Source organism: Leptonychotes weddellii, chromosome 4 (genome assembly GCF_054177405.1).
Source record: "Leptonychotes weddellii isolate Sample4059 chromosome 4, ASM5417740v2, whole genome shotgun sequence".
In the NCBI taxonomy this organism is placed as follows: Eukaryota; Metazoa; Chordata; class Mammalia; order Carnivora; family Phocidae; genus Leptonychotes; species Leptonychotes weddellii.
In genome coordinates this window covers 34956479-34978619 of record NC_138372.1, presented here as the reverse complement: position 1 = coordinate 34978619, position 22141 = coordinate 34956479, and the positions used below count along the sequence as shown (strand labels likewise).

Here is a 22141-nt window from a genome sequence, read left to right as displayed (position 1 = left end):
CAGTTCAGTTTAAGCAATATACATTGAGATGCATATGCAGTGAATTGGGAAACCTTGAAGGGAGAGGGGGACACACTAACAGAATCAGAGTGGGAAACTAGAAAGAGGAATGTGATCTGATTCACGCCTCAGTTCTCAGGGAGGCAACGGATTTTCATGAAAGGTCCTGAGTTCCAGTCCTAGTTTTATCTTCTTCTGGGCAAGCCTCTTCTCTAATCTTCAATTTCCTCATGCTGGCTTTGTAAACTGTACTGTGAAATTCAAATAGAGAATCAATAATAATTACTATTCTTTTACAGTTGGGGAAACTGAAGCCTCACTGGGACTCCACTAGCCCAAGGTGCCATTGCCACCTTGGAACTCAGGGCTCCTGAGTCCAACTCCCTGACCTGCGCACTGTCCCACTACACAAACAGCTAGCTATTCTCTCCTTTGTCTGGCTTTGAGCCCACGGTTTGATGTCATAGAAGAACTGCCCCGCCCCACCCCGCTCCTCCGGAAGCCACGCCTCCTCGCGTGGCCCCGCCTCTGGCGTTCGCCGAGCCCCGCCTCCCACCTCTAGTCCTGGAGTGGCGGCTCCGGCGCTTCCCCGCCCCGCCTCTCTTCCGGCCCCGCCCCTCCTGGCTGCCATGACAACGAGTCCGCGCCCCGCGCACAGCTGCTGCTCGGGCGGGACCCAGGCTGGACCGCGGGCCCCGGCCTGGGGGCCACAGCTGCCACCGCCGCCGCCACCTCGTCTCCTCCCCGTCCCCGCCCCGCCCCGCGTCTCCTCGTCTCACTCGGGCCCGCGGCCGGGGTCCCTCCCCGCCGCCTGACCCCGCGCGGATGCCGAAGGTGAAGGCGCTGCAATGCGCCCTGGCGCTGGAGATCCGCTCTGTGAGTACCGGTCGTGCCCCCCACCCCCGCGCCTGGGTATCGGTGAGCCTCCGGCATTTACTCGGGGACGCCTCCCTCGTTCACCTCCTTGAACCCCGAGTCACTTCAAAAACTCCTTTACCCTCCGAATCATCCCTCGGGAGTCTTGACCCGTATCACCTCTGTCTCTTCCCACTTCAAAATCCTGAAGGCCCTCCCACTCCAGCCACGCAGAGCTCTGTCTCCCCCCACCCCGGCCCCCCTCCTCGGCTCTTCTCGCTCTAGCCCAGCTTCCAGTTTGGGTTCCTTCAGATTATTTCCAAACCACTTCAGAAAGCCCCTCCTCTCCTGCCCCTAACTTTCCAGTCAATTGGGATGGGGAGCTTCTCTTTAAATTCCTCTTCTCTGCTCTTGTTCTCTTAGAGAGTTCTCTTAGAGAACCCCGTTTCTCTCCGGTCGTCAAGGGGGACTTTTCTTCCCAAATCACTGCGGGCAGATTCTTTCAGACAAATTTCCAAGCTTCTGATTGGTGAAGGAGCCTTTACTCTCAGTCTTCAGTGTGGGATACTCACACCCTGCAACCAAATTGTGTCAGCATTGCACAAAGCACCTTGCCATCTGCCCCCAGGGCCAACCCCTCAGAAACCATTTCAGGTCCCTCCAATCCCCAGACCCTCCCGGAGGTGAGAGGGATCCCTTATCCTTCTTGCCACTCCAACAAAGGCACCAACTTTTACAGAGAAACTACTCATTCTCTGAACTTGCTGGAGAGGACCAGCAACCCCACCCACAGTCACTCTCCAGACTTGCTCAAGAGGATCCTGTCCCCAAACCTGCTGTGGAAATCCAGTTGAGGCATTGAACCCCCATGTCCTTCCTTAAGTGAAAGAGGTTGGACCTCTCCATGGTATGAGAAATCTCCATCCCTCTTAATTATCTCAGAAGAGCCGTCCAAGGGTTTTTTTTTTTTTTTTTTTTTTAAAGATTTTTTATTTATTTGACAGAGAGAGATACAGCGAGAGAGGGAACACAAGCAGCGGGAGTGGGAGAGGGAGAAGCAGGCTTCCTGCCGAGCAGGGAGCCCGATGTGGGGCTCGATCCCAGGACCCTGGGACCATGACCTGAGCCCAAGGCAGACGCTTAACGACTGAGCCACCCAGGCGCCCCGGGTTTTTTTTTTTTTTTAAAGATTTTATTTATTTATTTGAGAGAGAGAGAATGAGAGACAGAGAGCATGAGAGGGAGGAGGGTCAGAGGGAGAAGCAGACTCCCTGCTGAGCAGGGAGCTGGACGCGGGACTCGATCCCGGGACTCCAGGATCATGACCTGAGCCGAAGGCAGTCGCTTAACCGACTGAGCCACCCAGGCGCCCCGTTTCCAAGGGTTTTTAAACTCCCTCCTCTTCACTTTTACAGAACCTTCTCATTCTTGTATTCAGACGAAAGCTCCAGCTTGCTCTTCTAGAGGAATCCCCAGAGAACCTTTCCATACTCCCATTTCAGATGTGCCAGCAGTTTGGAACCAAAATTCGCCATTCAGACCCTTTTCTCTCCTTCCACCTCCCCTAAGCCCTATTACCTCTCAACTCTGATCTCCCAGCAAAACTGGGGCAGGTATGTATGTGTGAGGGTACTTATGTATCCAACACCATGCCTCTGAGTGCTGCAGCAAGAAGTCCTCCCCACTTCTTCCTGCAGGCATGGCTTCTCTGTCCACTTAACCCACCCTTGGCCATCCCCTGCTTTCGTGGCTGTCCTTCCTTGAATTAGAATGAGGCCACAGTAACACAGTCCACGTTACCTCCAGGGAAGTCACAAGACAGTTCTAGATCTTTTGTTAGGTCTTAAAGAAGGCAAGGCTGGGTAAGGCAGAGTGTGAGGCAGAGTGGAAGGGAAGAATATTTCTGGCACTCTTGGTTTATCTCTAAACCCACAGAGATTTTACTGTGCTGTGTGGGAAACTACAGTCCTAGCTTCGGATGTTTTTATCCCACAGCTGCCAAAGATTAGCAACTTCTTTGTAAAGTAAGATTCCTTTAGCAAAAGAATACACGAAGCTTCCTTAACGGCTTGGCCTGGAGCAGTTAGTAAAACTCCTCACCAGACTTTGTTACTGGCCGCTGCGGCCTCCTCTGCCAATAGGATCTTCAAGAGGAAGTGCTTTGTTGTAACTGATTACTGCCCGAAGGAGTTGCAGAAATACTTTTGATTTCGGTACCTCTCTTCCTCAGTGCTGGTTGTACTGCAGAAAGTGAATTTAGTATAATGGAGCTTTGTTTTCATTGAAGCTGAAGAAATTATGCAGGTGGAAACATTCCTATTTAACTTTTTTCAACAAACACCTGAGTCACAGAATTTTACAGTTGTAAGCATCTTAGATATCATTGAATTTAATTCTGTTTTACAGGAAGGGCTTAGCATGGCTAGTTATTTATTTAGGGTTGCAAAACTAGGGGCAGATCTGCAACAAGATGCTAAGTTTTCTGACCAGCAAAAGGCCTGTTAAATGGCTCTGATGCTGAGAAGGAGCAAAAAAGACCATCAGCAACCATACAAGTTAAGCAAGCTTGATTAATTTGGCCTTGATTGAATAGAAGAATTATATGACCCTAGATACTTTTAACATCTTCTTTTAAATTTTAGTTTTTTCTTTTCAATTTAATTTTTTATGTTTACATGGTATAAAAGTCAAAACCTACAAAATGTTATACTCAGAGCAGTCTCACATCCAGCCCTCAAACTTATTTCCCATCCATACTCATCTGCTGTAGGTAATCATTTTTATTGGTTTCTGAATTATTCTTCTAGTATTTCCTTTTGTAATAACCAAATAGATACATATACACACCATTCCCCTCACATATATTTTTTCTTTGCTTCCTTTCTTATATAGTAGGTAGCATATAAACTATTCTGTACTTCGCTGTTTTTCTTCAGTTTATCTCTGTATCTATAAAAAGTTGGCATCTTTATTTTCCAACTTTTTATTGACATTTTTCAAACATACAGAGTAGTTAGAAGAATAGTACAATGAATGACTATATCCCACGACCTATGTACATTAATTTGATTTATCCGTACATAAGTATATGTGTATGTACAAAATAAATGTGGCTTTTTGGCTGAAAATTTGGAAGTAAATTGTTGGTATCATAATACGGCACTCCTAAATACTTCAACACACATCTTCTAAAAATAAGGACATTGTTCTGCATAACCACTGTACTGTTAATACACTTAAGATCATGAGTGACAATTTGTTAATATCTAGTGCACATTCAAGTCTTCCCAGTTGTCCCACAAATAACTTGCATAGTTAATTTTTTAAAACCAGGATCCAATCAAGGTTTACATGTTGCATTTGGTTGTTAGGTCTTTTTAGTCCATTTTAATACAGAGTTGCTCTACTTTTTCATTCCCATGATCTTTCCTTCCTCCCCCCGCCCCCCAGTGTATTTAGATAAATTCATACACTCATGTAATCATCACTTAGGTCAAAATTTAGCACACTTCTATCACCCTAGGAAATTCCCTTGTGCCCCCGTCAAGCCCCATGCAGAGGGAACTACTATTCTGATTTCTATTACTATAGATTAGTTTGCCAGTATGTGAATTTCATATTAAATGGAACCATGTAGTATGTAAATTTTGTGTCTGGCTTCATTTGCTCAGCATATTTTTGAGAGTCATCCGTGTTACTGTGTGTATCAGTTCCTTTATATTGTATGTGTATATGACAACATCTTTAGCCATTCTCTAGCCATTGGGTTGTTACCAGGTGGTGGTTGTCATGGATAAAGCTACCGTGGACATTCATTCTTGTAAAAATCTTTCTGTGTATATTACCTTTTGAAGAGACCACGTCCAGATATAGAATATCCCATTTCGTATTATTGCCTGAAATTTTTTCCCTTTGTGGTGACATTTAATTTATTCCTAATTCCTATTAACTGGAAATTAGATGTTTTATCTCTTTGTGCCTGTTGAAAGTGTGACATTCCATCCTCCTTTCCCCCCATCCCCTCCATGATTATTTTTTGCTGCAGTCTTGTATTGGTAGTAATCTCATGTTTAATACTGTGGTAATATGAGAGCAAAAACCTAGTAAACATGAAAGATCTTAGTGTATAACACAACATTTTGTGTTGCTCCACAGAGCCATATGACTTGAGAGAAAAGTGTGACTTTTCTCAATGAATCTTTGGAGAATGATATAATAGGCCAAGTAATTTGTTTTTCAAGAGCAGCAAAAGAATTACATTTCCTACCACTTACACTTTTACTTTTTTTTTTTAAGATTTTATTTATTTATTTGACAGAGAGAGAGAGATCACAAGTAGGCAGGCAGGCAGAGGGAGAGGGAGAAGCAGGATCCCTGATGTGGGGCTCGGTCCCAGGACCCTGGGATCATGACCTGAGCCCAAGGCAGATGCTTAACCCACTGAGCCACCCGGCGCCCAACCACTTACACTTTTAATAGTTGATACATCTTATCTATGACATGAAAAAGTATTTTTGCTGCTTCTTGTCTCTACCTTCTTTTTGCTAATTAGTAGTTCGGTTTTCATGAGGTTTTTTGGGAGAATGGAAGAAATTGAAGAGAGAAAAATAAAGCCCGGTGCCTGGGCAATGAAACCAGCCAATTTGCCTTACCTGAATAGTGTCAGGTTGGGGTTCGTTTAGACATATATTCCTGGTTTTTCTTCTCTATACTCCCTTTACCTCATTACCTCATCAAATTATTGATAACATTGGGGCAAACAGATCTGGGTCCTTTCTGATCACTACTCATCTAAACATTTGTGATCCTTATCCAGCTTTCTGTGGAGTCATGTCTCACAGTCGTGCTGCGGTTGGTGGTGAATTTCCTTGGAATATAAACTTTTAAAAACTTTAACTAAAAAATACTTGAAACTTAGAGAAAAAAACCTGAATACTCTGATTCCACCCTCCCCACACTCTGATTAACAAATGCTACATTTTACACGTTTGCTGCCTATTTTGTTTTTAAGAAATAAAATGGGGATGCCTGGGTGGCTCAGTCGTTAAGCGTCTGCCTTCGGCTCAGGTCATGTGGGATCGAGCCCCGCATCGGGCTCCCTGCTCAGTGGGAAGCCTGCTTCTCCCTCTCCCACTCCCCCTGCTTGTGTTCCCTCTCTCGCTGTCTCTCTCTATCAAATAAATAAATAAAATCTTAAAAAAAAAAAAAAAAGAAAGAAAGAAGATGGTACCACTATGCTTAAGGCCCCTTTGTACACCTTCCTGACCCCAGTTTTTCTCCTTCCCTTCCTGGAGGTAAGGTAATCAATATTTTGAAGTTGGAGTGTATTATTTTCATTCTGGTTTTGTACTTTTACTATTTATTTGTGTATGTCTATGTGCTACTTATATTATTGTTTTGTTTTAAAACTTTACACAAAGGGTATTTTACTCTATGTATCCTGCATACCTCTTTTTTCCAGTTCAGTTTTCAAAATTTGTCAGTGTTGATTCTTGCAGATCATTTCCTTAATTGCTATATAATACTGCTTATTTTTATAATAGTGATTAATTTATATTCTTTTATTGATAGACTTTTAAATGCCAGTGAAATTTGTTGGGCTCCCTTTGTTTACCTTAGTGTTTGGGGGTGGTCCTCTTGGTGTTAATTGTCTGGTATTCTGCCTGAGTTGAATGTTCTATTGAATATGTAGATGAAAACCCGTGTATAATTATTAGAGGTTAAGAATCTGTTTTATGTATAAACACAAAGTCTTTTTTTTTTCTTTTGCAAGGTGGTCAAATACAGTGAATTTTCTAGGGATACAATTACAGCGTGAATTGAGGAAAGAGTACACTTCGTTTTGTTTGAAACTCTGCTAAGAGTTTACTTTTTTGGAAAATCATGGCACCAATGGCAGCGCTGTTTGCGTTCAAATTGCCACTATGAGCGCCTGTTATTCTGCTTTAGAAACTGTCCATTTTACGTAGCTTCCGTGTGTAGGTGCAGATATTATATCTTCTAGCTTAGTCCTGCCAAAGCATTTACATATAGAAATAGATCTTTTATTATAAATTATTTCTGGGTTTTTGTTTGTTTCTTTTTCTTTTTTAGTTAGGGCATTGGTTTAGTTTTTAGTCACATGTATAGGTGAACTGCAAACTATCTGTTGTAAAGGAGGGTTTTTAGATCTTACAGAATACAGACAGAGCCAGTGCTCCAGGCTCTAGATTTAGAAATGGAACTACTGAGGCTCAGGCAATTGTGGTAGTTTCATAGGGCTACTGTAACAAATTTCCACAAACTTGATGTGTTAAGCCCACAGAAATTTATTCCCTTGTACTTCTGGAGTGCAGAAGTCCAAAATAAAAGTTCAGTAGGGCAACACTCCTTTAGAAAGCTCCGGAGGGGGGCGGGGGGATGGGGAGCCGGGGGGAGGGATGGGAGGAGTGGGATTGGGATCCTTCCTTGTTCTTTGTTTCTGATGGCTCCAGGCATTTCTTGGTTTGTGGCTGTATAACTCCAATCTCTAATCCAAGAGGTTTCATTTTCTGTGAATAGCCAGTTTATATCCTTTGCCCTTAGGAATTCCAGAGGTTTTTTTCCTTCTTGTTGAATTTATCTTGGATACTAACCTACCAGTTATATGTAATGTAAATTTCAACGATCTAGTTGAACCTTATTTTTTCACTTTGTTTTTGCTGTCTTTAGCAAATACATTTTTCTTTCTTTTCCTTTCTTTCTTTCTCACTGGTAAACAAAGAATGCTATTGATTTAAATTAACTCTTTATAGAACTGTATCTTCAGCAAGTATATTCACAAATCCTAAGTGTGTAATCACCACCTGGATCAATAATTAGAATATCAGCTCCCACATTGTGCTCTTGTGCTCCATCCCTCCCAGCCACTCCTTTTGTCCCCTCCTGTCCCAAAGGTAACTGCTATAAGGACTTCTATCACAATATAATTTGAATTTGTGAAATCTGTCTTTTTCTCCACCATATGAACTTTTTAATGTTTAATTTCTTTTTGAGAATTCATCCCTGTCATTTGGTAAGACAATAGTTCTTTATCATTCTGTTGGTTTTTTTCTCCCCAGCTTTATTGAGCTATAATTGACACATAACATTGTGTAAGTTTGAGGTGTACAACTTGTTGATTTGAAGCATTTATAAATTGCAGAATGATTACTGCTATAGTATTAGCTACTGCCTCCATCCCGTCACATAGTTATCGTTTCTTTTTTGTGGTAAAGACATTTAAGATCTATTCTCTTAGCAACATCAAGTATATAAGTATATAAGCCTGTATTAGCTATAATCGCCATGTTGTACATCAGATCCCCAGACTTGTCAGTCTTACTCGTCTAGAAGATTGTATCCTTTGACTAATATCTCCCCATTTTCCCTCTATCCCCCGGCCCCGGGTAACTACCACTACTCTGCTTCTCTGAGTTTGTCTTTTTTGAAAAGATTCAACATGTAAGTGGTATCATACAGTATTTGACTTTCTCTGACTTCCTTCACATAGCATAATGCCCTCGAGGCCCATCCAGATGGTCTCAAATCAGAGAAGGATTTCCTGCTTTCTCATGGCTAATAGATTATATATGTATAATCTCACATCTTCTCACATCTTTATGCATTCATGCATTCATGGACAGTTAGGTTGTTTTCCGTATCTTGGCTATTGTGAGTAATACTGCAGTGAACATCGGGGTATAGACATCTCTATAGATCCTTTTTTCGATTCCTTTGGATATATACCCAGACGTGGGATTGCTGGATCACATGGTAGTTCAAATTTTAATTTTGAGGAGCTTCCATACTGTTTTCCACAGTTGCTGTGCTCAATTTACATTCCCATCAATAGTGCAGTAGGATTTCCTTTCCTCCACACCCTTGCCAACACTTAGAATTTCTTGTCTTTTTGGTAATACCCATTATGACAGTTGTGAGGTGATATCTCACTGTGGTTTTGATTTGCGTTTCTCTGATGATCAGTGATGTTGACCACCTTTTCATGTACCTGTTAGCCGTCTGTATGCCTTTCCTGGAAAACTGCCTATTCAGTTCTTTTGTATCCATTCTACTGTTGATGGACATTTTCACTTTTTCCAGCTTGGGGATATTAGAAATTGTAGTCCTATGGATATTCTTTTTTTTTAATAAGATTTTATTTATTTATTTGGCAGAGAGTGAGAGCACAAGCAGGGGGAGCAGCAGCAGAGGGAGAGAGAAAAGCAGGCTCCCCGCTGAGCAGGGAGCCCGACATGGGGCTCGATCCCAGGACTCTGGGATCATGACCCGAGCTGAAGGCAGACGCTTAACCCACTGAGCCACCCAGGCGCCCTCCTGTGAATATATTCTTGTATGTCTTTTCGCACATTTTGAATTCAGCACATTGCTGAAATCTCACATTATTTCTAATCATTATTTGGATTTTCTATGTGGAAAATTATGTTGTTTACAGATAAAGATGGTTTGACTTTTCCTGTACAATGTTTTTTTGTTGTTGTTTCTTTTCTTTTGTTTTCTTTTCTTTCCTTTATTGTATATCCTTGAGTAGAATCTCTGATATAAACATTAGGAATAATAGTAGATATACTTGTCTCTTTATTTTTAATTTAAGTTGTGCTTCTGAGGTTTCACCAGTAAGTATTAGATTGAATCTTATGAATTTGCTGACAATGGATTATTTTTTGGCTTAAAAAAAGAAAAGCCATGGCGATTTCATATAGTTCAACCTAATGTAATATTGGCTCTAGGATTTTCATTTATTGAATTAAGAAAGTTCCCTTCTATTCCTCATTTTGGAAACATCCTGAGCATTGAATTATTTGGAACGCTTTTTGAGATTGTTATGTAATATTGTTCCCATAGTCTATAAAAGGACACATTTTGTGATGTTGCACTCTTTATATTCCTATGGTAAATTCTTTTTGTTAGGATGTATTATTTTTCCTATGTTTGGATTGGCTGATTTTTTATTTAGGATCTTTCATTTGGGTTCATAGATGAGATTTTGCTGTATGAGTCAAATACTTGTTTCATTTAGATTTCGTTTTTTTAATTCTTTTTTTTTTTTTTAAGAGTTTATTTAATTGTCAGAGAGAGAGAGAAAGAGAACATGCAAGCAGGGGGAGCGGCAGGCAGAGGGAGAAGCAGGCTCACCACCAAGCAAGGAGCTGGGCGCAGGAATGGGGATCGTGACCTGAACCAAAGGCAGACACTTAACCGACTGACCCACCCAGGCATCCCTCGGTTTTTTATTCTTAAAAAAATTATTTTAAAATATTTTAGACACAAAAAATTATAAAGATCAACATAATGAACACCCATGTGCTTACCTACCAGCTTAAGAAGTAAAACATTATGGATGAAGGTGAAGCCTCCTGTATATCTCTCTAATAGAATCCCTCTCCCTTCTTCCCTTTGGCTACTCACTATTCTGAATTTTGTTTTATCATTCCACTGCATTTCTCAATATTCTTCTCATATTAATGTCTGTCTTTAGGGCACTTGATTTGCTTCCAAGTGATGCTTAACTGGCATCCCAAAAGGATTGGTAATATTGTTTTTAAATTATTTGGTTCTAAATATTTTTATCATTTTTATTGTGATTTCTACTTTAGCTTATGAGCTTTTTAGGATTTAGTTTCATTTTCAAGATGCATAGGATATATATATATGTGTGTATATACTCCCCCGTCCCCTACCATACTCACCTACACATATACATACGTACTATCTTTTATTGTGGTATTTTAATTTAATTGCATTGAACGACATCTGCATGATATTGACTATTTCTGTTGAGATTTCTTTTGTGTCCTAATACTTATCCAATTATTGTGAATGTTCTCTATTTACTTGAAAATAATATATAATTTCATTTGTTGGATGTAGGTCTCTACGGCCATTATCAGATCAAGTTTATTTTCTGCGAAATATCTTCAATTCCATATTAATTTTTTTTATCTGCCTGATCTACCAGATTGTAATGGAGATATTTTAAAATCTTCACTATGGGGGCGCCTGGGTGGCTCAGTCATTAAGCCTCTGCCTTCAGCTCAGGTCGTGATCCCAGCGTCCTGGGATCGAGCCCCGCATCGGGCTCTCTGCTCAGCGGGAGGCCTGCTTCTCCCTCTCCCATTCCCCCTGCTTGTGTTCCCTCTCTCGCTGTGTCTCTCTCTGTCAAATAAATAAATAAAATCTTAAAAAATATATATATATAAAAAAAATAAAATCTTCACTATGTTTATGTATTTCACTTTATTCTTGATGTACTCTAGTGCACTATGATTTGTAGAACTGTGGATTCATTTCTACTTACTCTGTTTTGTACTGGGTGTGTACTTTCCATTTGAGAATTTGTGGATTTCTTAAGTTCCGGGTAAATTCTTAGCTATTATATCTTTGAATTTTATTTTTTTCTCCTGTTTTCTCTGACACTACTATTAGACATATATTAGAACTTTTATCTATTCTCCATGTTTCTTAAGTGCTTTTTTTGGTATAATTTTTATTTTTACATTTTGTTCTAGGGAATTCTTCAGGATTATATTCTTATTAAATTATTAAGTTAAATTTTAAAAAATCTCTTGTATGGAGGGGAGCCTGGGTGGCTCAGTAGATTAAGCGTCCAACTCTTAATTTCAGCTCAGGTCATGATCTCAGGGTCATGAGATCAAGCCCCTCATAGGGCTCTGCACTGAGTGAGGAACCTGCTTCAGATTCCTTCTCTCCCTCTCTCTCTGCCCCTCCCCTTGCTCATAGGTGTCCACATGCTCGCTCTCTCTCAAAAAAAAGCCCTAGGGGCACCTAGGTGGCTCAGTTGGAAGCCTCTGCCTTCAGCCCAGGTCATGATCCCAGGGTGCTGGGATCGAGCCCCACATTGGACTCCCTGCTCAATGTGGAGCCTGCTTCTCCCTCTCCCTCTGTTCGTCCCCCTGTCCACTCTCTCTCCTGCTCCCTCTCTCAAATAAATAAACTCTTAAAAAAAAACTCCAATATTGAGATTTTTAACTTCATTGACTACATATTCCAGGATTCTCATATAATTTGTCTTTATATTTATTAATTTATTAATGTTTTGTTTTTATTTTTTTAAATTTTTTTGTTTAAGTAATCTTTACCCCCAATGTAGGGCTTGAACTCACCACCCCAAGATCTAGAGTTGCATGCTCTACTGACTGAGTCAGCCAGCTGCCCCCTAGTCTGTCTTTCTAAACATCTGCTGAATATTTTCTTTCTCTGTTTTAATTTTATAGTTTTTGGTTTTTTATGGAATTCCCCCCCTGCTTAGATGAAAGATCCTAACTACTTATTTTAAAATTGTTTTCAGATTGTACAAATTACTTTAATTTTCATTTGAAGTGAATTTATTTCTGGATTGTCAGTTCCGTTGGTTTTCTTAGCTCTTGGGATTGCACTGAAATTATAGACCAGTTTTGGGAGAATTGATATCTTACTTAACAGTATTGAGTCTTTCAGTCCATGAACCTGGTATATTTTTACATCTATCTGGACCTTCAGTTTCTTTCAGAAGTGTTTATTTTCAATAGACATGCCTCCCACATATTTTGTTAAATTTATATGTAAGTACTGCATACTTCAGGTTTTAATGCTATTGTAAATGGTATTTAAAAAATTTCATTTTATAAGTGTTATTGCTGGTATAGAGAAATAACATTGATTTTTGCATATTGAATTTATATCCTGTGACATCAGATTCTTTCCTTATTTCTAGTAGCATATTTGTAGAGTGTAGACTACAATTAGGTTGTCTACAGATATTCAGTTTTACTTCTTTTCAGTCTGTATACCTTTTATTTCTTTTATTTTTCAAATTTCTTTTTCTTGCCCTTTTGCACTGGCCAGGACCTATATAGTACATTGTTGAATACAAGTGTTGAGCATGGACATACTGACCTCTTTGCTGATATTGGGGAAGCATCCAGTCTTTCAACATTATATATGACATCAAATTCAGGCTCTTTCATAGATATTCTTTATCAGTTGAGGAAATTTCCTTCAGTCCTCAGTTTGCTAGTGCTTTTATCATGAGCTTACATGTGTCAAATGCCTTTTCTTCAGAAAAAGAATTGAAAGGAATTTCTAAGATTTAATGCTATAATATACCTTTTATAAATGATTTAATTATATCTCACATATTTTTATGTATTGTCTTTTCATTTTCATGCAGTTCAAAGTATTTTTTAATTTGTCTTGTAATTTCTTCTCTGACTCATATGAGTGATTTAGGAATACAGTGTTTAATTTCCAAATATTTAGATTTTTTTTCAGATATTTTCCTGTTATTTATTTCTAGTTTAATGGGGTTAGAGAATATAGTCTGCATGATTTCAGTCCTTTTATGTTTGTTGAGACTTGTATGGCTCACAGTATCATCTTTCTTGATAAACGTTTTCATATGCACTTGGGGAAAAATGTGTATCCTTCTTTTGTTGAATGGAGTATTACATAAATGTCAATTAGGTCAAATTACTTGAATGTTGTTGTTTACATTTTCTATACTTTTAATGATCTTTTGATTGCTTATTTTATCAGTTACTAAGAGGAAAGTATTGAAATTCAGTTATATACTGTAATTTTTTGCTTCATTTGATACTATCTTATTGGTTACACATTTAGTTTTCTTATATCTTCTTGATAAATCAAATTTTTAATCAATATGAAATGTTTCACTTTAACTTTGGTATTCTTTCTCTTTCTGAAGTCTACTCTATATCATATTAAGATAGTCACCTAGCTTTCTTATGATTAATGAATGTATGATATACCTTTTTCTATCATTTTGCTTTTATCCTGAATCTTTAATTTTTAAAATAATTAAGATATAATTCACATATATAAAATAGACCCATTTAAAGTGTACAATTCAGTGAATTTTAATATATTCACAAAGTTGTAAAACAATCACCACTAATTCCAGAGCATTTTCATCACCCTATAAAGAAATCCCATACCTGTTAGCTGCCATTCCTCATTCTCCCTCTTCCCCAAGACCCTGCCTACCACTAATTGGATTTCTAGGTCTATGGCTTTGCCTATTCTAGACATTTATATTAATGGAATCATACAATATGTGGCCTTTTGTGTCTGGCTTCTTTCACTTAGCATGTTTGTAAGGTTCATTCATGTAGCATCTGTCAGTACTTTATTCTTTTGTATGGTCAGATAATATTCCATTGTATGGATATACCACATTTTGCTAATCCATTCTTCAGTTGATGAACATTTGGATTGTATCTATTTTTAGGCTATTATGAATAATGCTGCTATACTCTTGGGTTGCTATATGTTTTTAGCACTCTTGGGTATATACCTAGGAATTGCTGAATCTTATGATAACTATCTGTTTTTTTTGATGAACTGCCAAACTGTTTTCCACAGTGACTGTGCCATTAATACATTTCCATCAGCAAAGGATGAGGGTTCCAATTTTTTGGCATGCTCCTCAACACTTGTTTTTGTCCATCTTTTTAATTATAGGCATCCTAGTGGATGTAAAGAGATATCTCATTATGATTTGATTTATATTTCCCTAATGACTAGTGATATTGAACATTTTTCATGAGTTTATTGGTCATTTGTTTATCTTCTTTGGAGAGATAGCTATCTTTTTTTGCTTCATGGGTTTTGGAGCTCTGTTAAGTGCATCTATGTTTTCTGGAAATATATGTCATGTGTTTTTAATTGTGTCATTATAAAATGTCCTTCTTTGTTTCTAGTACCAACTTTTGTTTTAATGTCTATTTTGTCTGATATTAGTATAACCATTGCAGCTTTGTTTTGGTTACTGCTTGCATAGTTAATTTTTTCCATTCTTTTACTATCAACTCTTTTGTGTCTTTGAATCTAAAGTATGTCTCTTATAGACAACATATAGTTGGATTATAGTCTATCCATTTTACGAAGTTCTACCTTTGCTTGGAGTATTTGGTCAGTTTATGTTTAATGTAATCACATATAAGGTAGGATTTGCCTCTTTCATTTTGCTATTTGTTTTCTGCATATCATGTCTTTTTGTTTTTCTGTTTCTGTATTAGTGCCTTTTGTGTTAACTGTTTTCTAGTGTACCATTTTAATTCCTTTGTTTCTATTACTATATTTTATAGTTATTTTTTTAGTGATGGTTGTTCTGGGGTTCACAATTAACATCTTAGTTTATAACAATCTAGTATGTATTAATACCAATTTAATTTGAATAGCACACAAAATTTCTGCTTCTATTTAGTTCCATTCCCTCTCTTCTTAATGATTTTATTGTCATACAAACTACATCTTTATACAGATAAGCCTCATCAACACAGTTTCATAATTGCTGCTTTATGTAATTTTATTTGAAATAAGGATGGAGAAATAAGAGAAAAAAATTTATACTGTCATTATATTTGTCTATGCAGTTTCCTTCCTGGTGCTTTTTTTTTTTTTCCCATATGAATGTGAATTGTTGTCTAGTGTCCTTGCATTTCAACTGAAGGATTCTCTTTAGTATATCTTGTAGGGAAGTTGTGCTAATGACGAATTGTCTGTTTTTGTTCATCCAAGAATATCTTAATTTTCCTTCCTTTTTGAAGGGAAATTTTTGTCAAAATTGAATTCTTATTTGAAATAATTGAAGTGCAATATGCAAATATTCTGAAATTCCTTCAGCACTTTGAATAAGTCATCTCACTTCCTTGTAGCTTCACGTTTCTGATGCAAAACCAGCTGTTAATCTTATTGAGGATTTTTGGTACCTGCTGAATCACTTCTGTTGTGTTGCATTAAAGATTCTCTCTTCAGCTTTGTCTTTTGAAGGTTTGATTATGATGTATGTGGTTTGGTATTCTTTGAGCTTCTTGGATGTGTAGATTGCTTTTCTTTAAATTATGGAAGTTTTTGTCCATTATTTCTTTGAATATTCTTTCTGGCCATGTCTCCTCTTATTCTGGGGCTCCTATTATATCTATGTTGTTGTGCTCAATGGTTTCCCACAGATCTCTGAGATTCTGTTCATTTTTCTTTATTTTTTCTTTCTGTTCCTTAGACTGAATAATCTCAATTGACATATTTTCAGTTTCACTTATTCTTTCTTCTGCTAGCTTCTCTAGTGAATTTTTCATTTCTTTCATGTACTTTTCAACTCTAGAATTTCTGTTTGGTTCTTTTAAAAAACAATTTCTGTTCATCTGTTGCTATTCCCTCCTTGATGAGACATTATTGCCATGTTGCCATACTTTACTTTAGATATTTAGACAAGGTTTCCTTTAGTTCTTTGTACATATTTATAATAGGTGGTTTAAAGTCTCTGTTTAGTAAGGCCAACTTCTGGGCTTCCTCAAAGACAGTGCTATTGACTGCATTTTCCCCTGTGTATGGGTCATACTCTTGTTTCTTTGTATGTAATATTTTTTTTGTTGAAAATTGAACATTTTAAATAATATAATATGAAACTCTGTAAACCCCTATTTCTCATGGTTTATTGTTTGCTCTTTTTGTTGTTTGCTGTTGTTCTTTGTTTGTTTAGTTACTTTCCTGAGTTAAAGTCTGTGTTCTTTGTCATGTGTGACCACCAAAGTCTCTGCTTGGTTAGCTTCATGGCTTGCTGATGACTGGATTTATATATCCTTAAATGTCTTGAACCAATAAGTCTCCCAGTTTTTGCTGAAGATCTCTGTGGCTTGTTGGGGCATGTTTTCTATGCCCTGCAGGCAGTTTACAACTCTGTCTTAGCCTTCACTTCCAACTATCCCAAACCTCAAGGTCAGCTGGAGGTGAGAGATTAGGGTTTCATCAAGTCATTTCTGGGCACGTGCACAGCCCTGAACATGTGCTTGATCCTCTAAATTGCCAAGAATATATTATAGCTTCTCAAAGACAGCATCCCCCAACCCCCACACACCCATATACATGATTTTCCAGCTTTGCCTTTTAAGTATTTTGATCAGGTTATGGTTTGCCTCAATTGTGATCACTGCCTCAGGCATCTGTGGTGTTAAACAATTGCTACTGATTGTTTTTGACAATTGGCTTGGGGAGAAAGGCTGTTTGTATGAGTGAACTGCAATTCAGGTCAAATAAAGAGAATCCCTGTGAATGAAGGTTTTCAGGGTACTGTCAGATCAAATAATGACAGTACCCTGGGGATGAGGCTTTTGGGTAGCATTAAACCTGTTCTCCTCCAGTGTCTGTGGTACTGCTGGTTTTCATGGCTACTATAATTCTAAGGATTTTGGTTTCAAGACTGCAGAAGACCTGAGTAGAGATTGGGAGTAGAATACATTAACACACCATAATATCACTGTTTTAACCAAAATTCAGCTGTTTTTCTCCAATAAATACTCTTCAGATTGTTGCAGATCTCTGGTTAATTTCTAGAGCTGTAAAAAGTTGATTTTGGCAGTTGTTGGTAGTGTTCTCTTTTGCTTTTATAGAGGGGCTGATTTTTGGAGGTTTTTGGTCTACTATTCTGAACATACTTTTTCTATGTGTCTTTCTCTTGAAAGTGATTTTTTTGCAGACAACAAAAAAGTGTTTTGCTTTTTTATCCAATCTGAACAATTTCTGCCATTTAATTAGAATGCTTAGAATATTTGCATTCATGTAATTATCCATATGGTTGTTTTAAGTCAACTGCTTTGCTTTTTATTTTCTATTTGTTCCATCTGATTTTCTTTACCCACCCTCCTTTTCTGCTTTCTTTTTGGAAAGCTGGTGGGTGTTCTTTTAAAGCATGGCAGAATTTGTAGAATTGTGGATGAGAAAAACTCAGGCCTTCTTGCATATATTACACATTGGAAGGAGAGTCAGTAGTTTCTAGTAGGACAATTAGAGCAGCTGCACTGCTCAATAGAAATAGAATATGAGCGACAAATTTGAACCAAGGATGTAATTTTAAATTTTTTACCAGCTACATTAAAAAAAAGTTTAAGTAGATAAATTAATTTTAATAATAATTTTATTTAAATCAATATATTCATGGGGCGCCTGGGTGGCTCAGTTGTTAAGCGTCTGCCTTCGGCTCAGGTCGTGGTCCCGGGGTCCTAGGATCAGGCCCCGCATCGGGCTCCCTGCTCGGCGGGAGGCCTGCTTCTCCCTCTCCCACTCCCCCTGCTTGTGTTCCCTCTCTCGCTGTGTCTCTCTCTGTCAAATAAATAAAATCTTTAAAAAAATCAATCAATATATTCAAAGTGTTAGTTATTAATGAGGTATTTTATGCTGATTTTGAACAAGTTGTCAAAATCTTCAGAATCTTGTATTTTACACTCATTGTCCATCTCAGTTTTAGACTAGCCACAACTATAAGCATAAGTGGCTTGCAGCTACCACATTGGATAACACGGAGTTAGAGGGATTCTAACAGGTTTGATTTTAATGAGGCAGGGTAGGAAATGAGGGTGATGGACAGCATGAGATTTGCTGAGGACCTTGATTTTAATAGATTTTAATAATCAGTGGGGAATGTATTAGGACAGAAGTGGAAAACAGAATAAGAGGGAGATGGAGTCAAAATATCTGGCACAGAAAATAATCTTAACTGCTATGTACAAAGAGACATGAAGTCTTATTTATTCAATGTAGTTATTTGTGTTGAGATGACAAATGATAATGATATTCACTCTAACAATAACTGTAGCTAATATTGGTTGAATGCTCTGTTAGGCACTTTTCTAAGCACTTTTGAATGTATTGTATTGATTCATTTACTATGTCATTTTAAGTAAGTAAATCACTTATACTTTCTTGGGGCTCTGTTTTATCATATATAAATAATCTGAAGCTGTACTTGATAATCTCTAAGCTTCTTCTAAATACCAAAAGTCTGTTTTTGGATATATTGATGAGGAAAATAAAGTTTCTGTTCTCAGAATTATAATTACAATATAAGGGAATTATCATTAAAAGAGGTGGGATGTACCCACTTAATTAAAATGCATGGAGACAATAATTGGGCCTTAAGAGAACTACAAAATGTTATGAGAATCTAAAATGTATTTACTTGAATATAGTAAATTCATAGTAAATCTTTGAGTTAGATGGAATTGAATAATGATAGCTGGTGAGTCAAGAGGTTTTGTGTAAGAGATGCAGCTGATTGATGTAAGCCTTGGGAAGTGATGAGTGTAAATCAGGAGGAGATGGAATGGAGTGGTAAGGAGTAGTCATCCAGATAATGGAAGAATGTAATGTGTGTGTTCAGAGGACAATAAAAATATACTTTGACTGTATTATTGGGGAGGCATTGAGTAATATTACTATGTGGGTAGGTTGGATTCAAATCTTAGAGAGCCTTTAATATCTCTTTAAGTGTATGGTTGATCACTGACTAAATGAAATATGGCAGGGACTGGGGAGACTGCGATGTAGTTTTTAGAAACCCTACATTTTGTGCCTATATTTTCTGTCAATCTTGAGGCTAATTAAGTGCAGTTTCATATTTAAAAAAAATTTCACTGGGCTAGAAACTTATAATTCACTAGCTTTGAAACTTTGTCATGATTGCTTTTGATGAGGGTGTGTACAGGCTGCTATTTAGGGTGATATAGGTCAGATTTGTGTTTTTTATCGCTATTTTTTTGTGTCCTTTAGGATAGTGCTTTGTTTCTGCTGAGTCTTAATCCTTTGTGATTAAATGATGCTGAATAAGTTTATGTCAGCATTCAGCATAAAGTGGGTGCCTAAGGCTGACTGTTTAAAACTGTTAGTGTCTGTCCCAAGAGCCAGTACACAGAGCTTCAAATGTGGCACAAATAACCAAATGGAGAATCATAGATTTCTCAGGGGGATGGAAGTTATAAAGGCATTTCATTGAACTCTGTAAACATTAGAATTTCTCTCTCCTTTTTTTATTTGTGTGTGTTTTTATTAGCTTAGCAGACTACTGTTTTTATGTAATGCCTTGTAAATTATTTTAGTGGGATAGTTCAGGGAATTCATAAAGCAGTTACATCTCTCTATCTAATTTCATTCAGGTAACTTGTCCAGGAGTGGTGCTGAAAGACAAGGAGGACATCTATCTTAGCATCTGTGTGTTTGGCCAATACAAAAAGACACAATGTGTCCCAGCCAATTTTCCACTGGTCTTCAATGCCAGAATGGTGTTTGAAAAGGTGAGTTCAAATATTAACAAATAATCATAGTACTTCCAAATTTTTAATAAAAGCCCAGAACACAAATTATTGTTGCTGACTTTATACTTTGGTTTCATTAAAAAGGAGATATGTAATTTAAACCCGGAAGCTTGAAAATAAATATGCATTCTGTTATGCATTGAATCAGTTGCCTCTTTTCATGATGGATCAGCTTATTTCTAAAATTATGTTAGTGGGCTTTATGTAAAATAGAGCATCTTGAGTATTAAATAATTTTTATAAAAAAAGAGACAGAGGAGACATTAATGGGTAAAAATAGGTTTTATTTTTACTATGGCTATCTTATGATACTTATTTCTATGAGTTTCTTTTCTATTTTTCCCTGAAACTGCTGCTTTTGGTTATTCCCAATCATATTCCTCACTTTTTTATCTCCTTCTTTCCTTCTCTGCTTTCCTCCTTCCTTCCCTCTCCTCCCATTCCTTCCTTCTTTTCTTCCTTCCTTCCTTCCTTCCTTCCTTCCTTCCTTCCTTCCTCCCTCCCTCCCTCCCTCCCTTCCTTCCTTTCTTTTCCTTTTCTTTTGCAAGGAAGTACCCACGTCCTGCTCTGTTCCATGCACTGTTCTATAGGCACTGGGTAAACAAGACAAACAGCCTCCTCTCTTGGAGCTTTCACTGTAATAGGAGAAACAGGCAATAATCAAGTAAACAGGAATAATACAATTTTAGATAGTGATAAGTGTCATGAAAAAAATAAAGGGAGGGCAAGGGGACAGAGAGGGGCTGAGTGATCAGGGGGATTATCAAATTTAAAGGGTGGTCAGAGAAGGCAGTAACATTTAAACTGAACCTGAATTATGAGATAGTTATCAGTTATTCGAAGGTCTAGGGGAAAAGCATTCTAAGCAGAGGAATAGCAAATATAAAGCCTTCTTGTTGGGAATAAGCTTGATGAGTTGGAGGAGCACCAAGAAGGCCAGTATGACCAAGGAAACAAGCAGGGCAGGAACTGGAGGTAAAGAGGAAGCATAGGTGAAGTTGGAGAGGGCACGACAGCCGGCCATAAGGTATGTTTAATTGTCAAATCCTCCACAGTGATCATGGGAAGCAGAGACGAAGTGACAGTCTTCAGTAACGCCAGAAGTTTCTTTGGTTGGGAAAGGAATATTTGGGGAATGAGAGGGAAAACACAGACTGTTGTTTCCTGCATACGTTCCTTTCCCTTCCTCGTCTTCACCTTGCTTCCCTCTCTGTTCTCCCGCTCCAGGTGTTCCCTGAAGCAGTAGACCCTGGAGATGTGGTTGCACAGCTTGAATGTAAGTTTTTAACTTTTAATTCCTGATTCTAGGGCATTTTAGAATTATGCTTCTTAATCTTGGGTTAGGTAAAAGTTAAAAAGAGTCTACTAAGAATTTTAAAAATCTTGAGTTGAGACTTTTTAAACACTTTTTAGAAACATTTTTCAGAATATACCTAGAAATAATAAAATATACATGTGCTGCGGAGAGGCTAGGAGTTTTTCCTTTTTCTGTGTTAGATCTGTGGAAATCAAAAAGACTTATTTGAACCTTATATTGATTTAGATGATATGAAATGTTTTTGATATAAAGATAGAGATTCACGTTGGGTGGGGCTTTGCCCTGCGAACAAGCCTATGTCTTTAACCTCAGGGTATTACAAATTAATAGAGTAAATAATAGAAGATTGAAGTAATGGTAGCTTAAAATTATATATGACTTGCATTTTATATTGCATCTAATATGTTGGTAAATTATTTGAAGTGACATTTTCAAGGCTGTGAATAATAGTAAATTCCTCAAAGTACTAGGAATCAACTATAAAAAGATACAACTGTTTTTGAGAGCAGCAATGCAAAGGTATATATATACTTGGGAATAAGTTATTCAAGCTCTGGGTATGAAATGAAAAGCTCTGTTATTTATCCTTATAATTAGAGAGGGATCTGAGATCACCAGTTTGGTCTAATATATAACTGTGGTTCAAACACCAACAATATTGGGCATCATCAGTGTCACCTGTTCTTCTCCCTTCACCCCCCCCCTGGGACTCCAGCATTGTAGAAACATGGAACCTGGCACCATGCTGGAATCTGGGCATAGGGAGAGAAATAGGGCCAGCTTACTGTCTTACCTTCATGAATCGTACAGTTTAATGATTCTTCTCCAGAGAACTCTTTATGGCCAG

General features: G+C 37.9%; 1 protein-coding gene across 9 annotated transcripts in view; it reads left to right on the top strand.

Annotated features, from left to right (window-relative positions):
- Window positions 1-607: 607 nt before the first annotated feature.
- The window catches only part of SPATA6 (spermatogenesis associated 6), a 140005-nt gene continuing 118471 nt past the window's right edge, over window positions 608-22141 (top strand). For 2 of the 9 annotated variants that reach the window (XM_081818415.1, XM_081818416.1), the window contains exons 1-3: window positions 608-876; window positions 19818-19955; window positions 21204-21252. In XM_081818415.1, the coding sequence (XP_081674541.1) occupies window positions 826-876; window positions 19818-19955; window positions 21204-21252 (238 nt within the window). In that variant the 5' untranslated portion in view covers window positions 608-825. Of the gene's footprint in view, window positions 877-19817; window positions 19956-21203; window positions 21253-22141 lie in introns of those variants that run through there. The other 7 variants (XM_081818417.1, XM_081818418.1, XM_081818413.1 and 4 more) reach the window with 5 other exon arrangements.